Source organism: Gopherus evgoodei, chromosome 23 (assembly GCF_007399415.2).
Source record: "Gopherus evgoodei ecotype Sinaloan lineage chromosome 23, rGopEvg1_v1.p, whole genome shotgun sequence".
Taxonomy (NCBI): domain Eukaryota; kingdom Metazoa; phylum Chordata; order Testudines; family Testudinidae; genus Gopherus; species Gopherus evgoodei.
In genome coordinates, this window is record NC_044344.1 from 12,651,418 (window position 1) to 12,658,963 (window position 7,546).

Consider the following 7,546-nt stretch of genomic DNA (forward strand, 5'->3'; position numbering starts at 1 on the left):
AAACAAGGAGTAATGGTCTCAAGTTGCAGTGGGGGAGGTTTAGGTTGGATATTAGGAAAAACTTTTTCACTAGGAGGGTGGTGAAGCACTGTAATGGGTTCCCTAGGGAGGTGGTGGAATCTCCTTCCTTAGAAGTTTTTAAGGCCTGGCTTGACAGAGCTCTGACTGGGATGATTTAGTTGGGGATTGGTCCTGTTTTGAGCAGGGGTTGGACTAGGTACCTCCTGAGATCTATTCCAGCCCTGAGATGCTGTGATTCTACACTCCTGTGCACAGAAACTTGACTCCTTAGCTGACCTGAAGATGCACGGCTGACAAAACAGGCAGTTCAGCAATGGTTTTAGACTGCCTCTCTGCTTACTAGGCCATAAAAACATTGGGAGACCCAAATAGCTGGTTAGTTGTCCAAACAAAACCTAACTGTGTCCCAGAACCATATGATGCTGCAGATTTGCTTGTGATAGCGATGGCCTGGGTTAAGAAGCATTACTTTAAAAGGCTTACAAAGGGGCAGCAGGGTTAACTTTTTTCTTGCAGCGTGCAGTAGAAATTATGTCCCAGTTTCAATTTGACACTTTCAGACATTGGGGTCTTTGGTTAAATAAAAGTGGCTGGGATGACTTATCATCCATACTCCAACTTTACTTGTGTTTTTATCAGGAGTGGAAGCTTGAGGAATTAGCTTTGCACAAGGTGAAAATTCATAATCTTTGGCTATGTAATTGAAAGGACAGGTTAGCTAACTTTTCTTTATCTAAGAACTAGGTCAAAGTGTCATGGAGGACAGGTTCATCAGTGACTATTAGCCAAGATGGTCGGGGACACAACGCCATGTCCAGATGTCCCTAAACCTCCAACTGCCAGAAGTTGAAAGTGGTCAGCAGGGGTGGATCACCTGAAATTGCCCTGGCTGTTCATTCCCTCTGAAGCATCTGGCCAGTGTCAGAGAGGATACTGGGCTACATGGGCCATTGGTCTGACTCAGTCTGGCCCTTCCTGCATGACCTAGTTATTACTGAACACTGATTGCATCTCTCCTCTGACTCCTGCTTAGGCTTAATCTTTGTAGTGGACAGCAATGATAGGGAGCGAGTGAATGAAGCAAGAGAAGAGCTCACCAGAATGTTGGCAGAAGATGAGCTCCGGGACGCCGTTTTACTAGTGTTTGTAAACAAACAGGTGAGGTGTTTCCTGATCCCTGCCTCTTCTAGGTCTTCATGGGTGGCCCTTGTGATTGCTAGCATTGGCAGTCTTTAAATCTTCTGCAAGATCTGCTCTAGTTCAAAAGGAATTATTGAGGAGCAGTTCCAGGGCCTGTACTACACAGGAGGTCAGACTAGATGATCACAATGGTTGCTTCTGGCTTTGGTATCTGTAAGTCTATGATCCTAATCAGGAAAAGGTTCCAGGCTAGACAATGAACTGGCTGTGGGAAATGTTCTAGTTCTTACTAAATAAAATAAAAATATTTATCGTCTGAAACCAGAACTACCCAATGAGTTCTTGCTAGTGCACAGCGCTGGTGCAGTCTCTGCCTGGGAGAGATTAGGTGGGGTGGGGGAAGAACCTTAATGTTCTGGGACTTCTAGTAATTCAGCCTTGTGAAATTTTGCTGTTCTGGGAGAGTAAATCTTAATTTTGTGGAGCAAATATTCTTAGCATCCTCATTATCCTCATGGGAAGGGTGGGCAAATGGTATTTGTACCTGAGCTGGCTAAATATTTCAGTTCTTGCGAGGCTGATCTGTTGTCACTCTGCCCCTCTCCTGCTGTCAATGTTTGGATTAGATTCTTCCAACTACACTCAACTCTCCAGTTAAAATTTGCTTGTAAACCATACCAGCCTTGCAATAGTTGCCTGACATTCCCGCTGGTTCTTCCAGCCATTTTGCCTACCTGCTTAGGAATGTAGGAATCAGTGAACGGTTCATTAGCATGGCAGACACAGCAAATTCAAATGACAAGTCAGACCGTTCATACTGAAATTCATAGTTGGGCTCATCTCCCCATCATAGCAGACTTCAGTTATTTGCTTCACTTTCTTCTAAAGCTTTCAGATGTCCCTAAAACACTTCAAGTAAATTGTGTAGCAGACAGGTGGGTTCCTGAATCAGTGTTTCCTCTAATTTTTTCCATCCATGTGCAGAATGAATTTTGTTATGTGCATCAATATCAAGGTGCAGATGTGTGCCACTAGTAGAAACAAAAATCCTAGATACAATATATACTTTTAAAGGTTACCATAGGGATAATTACTCCAACTAGGACAGATTAGGCATTTTAGAACTCACTCTCAAAGAATTAAATTTAAGCATAAGAAAAATAAAATTATGAAATGCACAGACCAGTCAAAAAACTAAAACAGCACTGTGAAAGAATAAAATTACACAGAATATATGTGCATTGCAGGAAGTACCAAGAAGTAACAATACAACAAGTATGTGTTGGGAGGTGAGTGTGTGTATGTGAGACAGATAGTGGAGGGGGAGGGTTGGAGAGACAGATGGTGTGTGTGTAGAGAGACGGTGGTGTGTGTGGAGAGAGATGGGATAGCGGGGCGGGGCCTGGGGGGGTGTCTATATGAGAGATGGTGGATGGGTGTGACAGACAGACATGGGGTTTATGACAGATTGTCTAAGACAGTGACTGTGTGAAGAGAGACAGACTGTGTGTGTGTGTGTGTGTGTGTGTGTGAGAGAGAAGAGAGGCTGAGATTGCATGTGTTGCACACACACACAAATAGGCGAATGCTGCCTCTCTAAGTAGATCGGCACTCACCAGTCTGAAGCCTGCTTGTACAAACACAGCAGCAGCTGCCAGCAGCTCCATCCCACATTCTGCTCCTGAGCCCTGTCATGTCCCATCCCCTCCCCCCAACTCTGCGGAGATCGGGTACATGGGTGGGGGGGACACCCTGACTTAAACCTCCACCACCCCCACTCTGCACAGGAGGCTCCCAGGAGCAGCTGGCCAGGAGCTCCAAGGCAGAGGGCAGGGGCAGTGGGGAGGGGCACCTGAAGTACACAGCACTTGATTGACTGCTGAGCGGCTGCACGGATGCACAGCTTAGAGGGAACACTGGTCCTGATCAGCCTGTCTTGTCTTTATGGTGCACCACTATGGTGTGCGTGCACACTCCTCAGTTAGCCAGTAAGGATTCCGTAGCTTTGACAGGGTTCCACTGTGTACAGAGAGCTCTCTAGTTAAAGAACTGCGTTGGAATGTCCTGCCTTGTTTCAGTTAAAATGTTTAATCTTAATGTGTTTTTCAGTGGCAGCAAAGCATTTTTAGTTATAACATTATGTGATTAAACTTCTCTTTAGGACCTTCCCAATGCTATGAATGCTGCAGAGATCACAGACAAACTTGGCTTGCATTCTCTTCGTCAGAGGAGCTGGTACATCCAAGCGACATGTGCCACCAGTGGAGATGGGCTTTACGAGGGATTGGACTGGCTCTCCAACCAGCTCAAAAATCAGAAGTGATTAATTCCCTGAGCATCTCATCAGAACCAGCCAGCCTCTGCTGTGTGTGCGTGTGTGTGTCTGTCAGAGGGAGAGAGAGAGAGAGAGAGGGAGAGGGAGAGATCACACAGGTGTGCGCGTCTGGGAGTGGGAGCAGCTTTCTCACACTGTGCCTTAAATATGCTGTAAAATAAAACCAATAGTATTATATTTTAAACACTACCTTCCATAGCTCTGAACATAGCATTTTTACACCAGCAAGCAGAACTTAGGGGATTCTATGGGACATGACTGGAAAAAGACGCCTCGGCACTTGAAGGACAAGTAAACCTAGCATGTAAAATGAGTTGTTGCAGTTGTCTTGTGCGAGTTTTGTGTTTCCCATTATCAGTGCAGCCTGTTGTCGTGTACAGTTTGATCTTCTTCCTTCATCGTTTTTCAGCAGAAACATAATTTTACTCTCTGAATGTTGCCATGGGACTATATACCAGCATGTTACTCAGTATTTCAAACCCCTGACCCAGGCATCCTTGCGTAGAGCGAGATGTCTCTTCTGGTTCAGCTGAACAGTAGCATAGACAGTGTGTTCTGTGGTGGGAACTGTGTAATCTACTCTGCTGTGTGTAACATACCTCATTGTAAAGTAATTTGTTTAGGGAGTTGTGTTGCTTCTTTGGATCAAGTTTTCCCCAGCTCCAGTCATAGATTAGCCCCTCCAGCTAATTCCTCACTCATGGGATGGCAAAAGCTCAGCTGGGGAGTGAGACTTCAGAGAGGGGATCAGATGTCTGGACAGGCCAAGTGACTTATTTCTCAAAAGACCTTAGTTACTGGTATCACATTAGCATCTCCATCGGCAGGCTGGAAATGAGACTTCCAAGATCACTGCTCCCACTCCTGCTTTGTACAAAACATCCTACGCTCACTGGGAAGGGATAGCGATGTCTTGTACGGTTACCTCTTCTAACTAACCAGTAGGGTTCCTGCAATGAAGATCAACCTGATCAGTCTGTGAACGTCAATAATTTGGTGTTGGGGGAGAAAGGAATCTAATGATAAAGGGGATTTGGGAGACTAGACTGGAGCAGCCTGGGCTAGTGCTGTGTAAGCAATTCTCATGTCCGAAAAATCCATTCCAGTTTCAGCAAAACGTGATTTGGCAAACACTGCTCTGTATGGGATAGTCCTTCTGTCTGTTGTCATTTGGTGGGTCAAACATGCTCTTACCACACTTGTGTTTGTATTTCCCACCTGAAGTCTCCACTATCCCCTCATCCCTTTTGGTCACAGTGTGGAAGAAAAGGCTGGTGCCCCTCTTCTGCCATTGACAGTAATGCTTTGCACAGGCTGAGTGAAGAGATTGTCCAGTTACTCTTTTGCCTCTAAAAAAAATTTTTTTTAAAACCCTCTAGCTATTGGAAGGGGAGAATGTCTGTCTTTTAACCATTTGAAATCTACTGAGACTATTGAGAAAATGAAGCAGAAATATCTTTTTAATAGAAAAGTTTCATATATTCATGTTCAAAAGTGTATGTCTATAAAAATACAATGTGGAGAGGGAAGTGAAGTGTAAATCGGATACAAGCCAAATGTGGATTTGGTTTTTGAACCATGTTGTAACTTCTCAGAAGTGCACTGTAATAAAGAGAATCTGTCTTGGAATAAGGAAGGGGCTTGTGATTGATGATAGCCGTGTGCTTTTGCACACATGGATCCCTGTCAACAGTCCAAACTAAGAACACCGATCTCATTCCTGCAGTTCCTTCTTATCTACTGATCAAGGAATCCCCACCCGCTTGTCCTGTTCTCCCCACGCCGTGCTCAAGGATTCATCTTGGAGAGCTTCAATTTCAGTTTTGTAGGACAAAGAGGAGACGACTGCCTTGTGGGGCCAGGATACAGCGCATATGCTGTCATTTCTGCCATGGCTGCTTTCTGCTCCTTCTTGCCTCCCTTTTCCATTTCTCCAGCTATACACTACAGCTGGTGTTTGTAGTGATGGTTCACCTGGTGACCTAGCCAGACAGCAAGAAGGGCTCTGAAGAACTCTGCCTGCTTGCATGCTGTGCTGACCACTGCTGGATCTTATTTCTCAGAGCTTAATGCCAGAAGGGACCACTAATATACCATTTAGTCTGACCTCCTGGGTCTGATGGGCCATTACATTTTACCCTGAAACTGCTGTATTGAGCACAAACTTCCGTTAAACTAAAGCTTTTCAGTCCTCAGGAGACTAAGCTGTGTCAAGAACAGAAGAGACCACCACTGCCCAAGGCCAGTGACAGGGAATGGATTAGGTGAGAGATTCCCAGGTGAACCACACTCCATGCTGCAAAAGAAGGAAAAACACACAAACCCATTCCTCGGATCATCCTAGTAGCCCTTCTCTGCACCTGTTCCAGTCTGAATTCATTTTTTTTTTTCTTTCAAACGTGTGACAGACCCAGACCAGTGGGGTACAGGAGTCTGGTAGAGGGCAAATATACTCGTCACTGGATGAGTAGTTTTCTGTTCCCTGAGTGACAAGAGTAGGGGCTGCACTAGAGTAATCAGGAACCTGATAGAACCAATTAAGGCAGACAGGCTGATTAGCCTGCATTGATTGGCTGCAGGTGATCTAATCAGGGCACCTGGGTTTAAAAAGGAGCTCACTCCAGTCAGGTGAGGAGGAGCCAGAGGAGAGGAAGGGCATGTGAGGAGCTGGGAGTGAGAGGGTGTGCTGCTGGAGGACTAAGGAGTACAAGTGTTATCAGACACCAGGAGGAAGGTCCTGGGGTGAGGATAAAAAGGTGTTTGGAGGAGGCCATGGGGAAGTAGCCCAGGGAGTTGTAGCTGTCATGCAGCTGTTACAGGAGGCACTATGGACAGCTGCAATCCATAGGGCCCTGGGCTGGAACCCAGACTAGAGGGTGGGCTTGGATTCCTCCAACTCCTGGTCAGACACAGGAGGAGTTGATCCAGACTGTGGGGAAAATCACTGAGGTGAGCAAATCTGCCAATAAGCACAGGACCCACCAAGGTAGAGGAGGAACTTTGTCACACATGGGACACCAGAACTGCACAGTGTTCCAGATGAGGTCTCACCAGTGTGTGCCTTGCTCTCAGGTATGTGGTGACTGCTCAGATATATACCTGACATGTTTCCCTCTCCATCCCTATGGCAGGAAGGGGGTTACTGACTTGCTACATCTCCAAGACCCTGCTCTGCTGCAGGGAGGTCTCTAATGGAAATGAGTTATTGTAATCCACAAGAGCACTAGGATGTGTCATACTCCCCTCTAGCAGCTGGACTACTAGAGGATAACAATCTGCTGCTCGCGGTGGTTAAAGGAGTTGCTCCTTTACCTCAAGTGGCATTAGTTGCTAGTGAAGGTCTAGCAGCATCAGTAGAGCTGTGCATTTGCAGAGTTCCCAACTTGTCCTTTGTTCAGCTCTCAAACAAAAGCAGCTTTCTTCAGTCATTTCAGGCAAACTCTGGTGGCACAGTAGATGCCTTCAAAGTTGAAGATGATAGCAGTATGCACCTTTCCCCTAGGACCAACAAATACTTCCTAGGTTTATTCAAAAGATCAAGACCAGATGAGGCAACCTCATACTAATAACATCTGCTTCTGATCAGTAGTGTCATCAGAGCTATCACAACTATCGTTATACTGAAGTGGCACATAGAAGCCCCTTTAAGAAATCTGGGCCTCATGCTGCTAGGCACTGTATACATATATAATCCTCTCTGCTCAGTTATCTTTATCAACCAAATTTGTAATTCCATTAAAGAATGAAATCAGACCTTATTTTCATAAAACCATCTTGTCTAGCATTAATCATATTACTGTCCTAGGACCAAAGAATATACGTTATACTTATAAAATGGAGAGCTGTGCCTGGTGTGTGGGGTCAGTGGGGGGGACAGTGGTGGTGAGAGCAGGGCAGAGCCCAGTGTGTAGGGTCAGTGGTGGGGATGGGGCAGTGCCCGGTGTGTGGGGGCAGTGGTGGGGTGAGAGCAGGGCAGAGCCCAGTGTGTGGGGGCAGTGGTGGGGATGGGGCAGTGCCTGCTGTATGGGGGCAGTGGTGGGGGTGAGAGCA

At 46.0% G+C, this 7,546-nt stretch overlaps 1 protein-coding gene across 2 annotated transcripts in view; it reads left to right on the plus strand.

Moving 5' to 3' along the window:
* Positions 1-5,125, plus strand: part of LOC115639054 (ADP-ribosylation factor 2) — a 32,690-nt gene extending 27,565 nt beyond the window's left edge. For both annotated transcript variants that reach the window (XM_030541360.1, XM_030541359.1), the window contains exons 4-5: positions 1,055-1,179; positions 3,323-5,125. In XM_030541360.1, coding sequence (XP_030397220.1) covers positions 1,055-1,179; positions 3,323-3,484 — 287 coding nt within the window. In that variant the 3' untranslated portion in view covers positions 3,485-5,125. The remainder of the gene's footprint in view (positions 1-1,054; positions 1,180-3,322) is intronic.
* Positions 5,126-7,546: the final 2,421 nt, after the last annotated feature.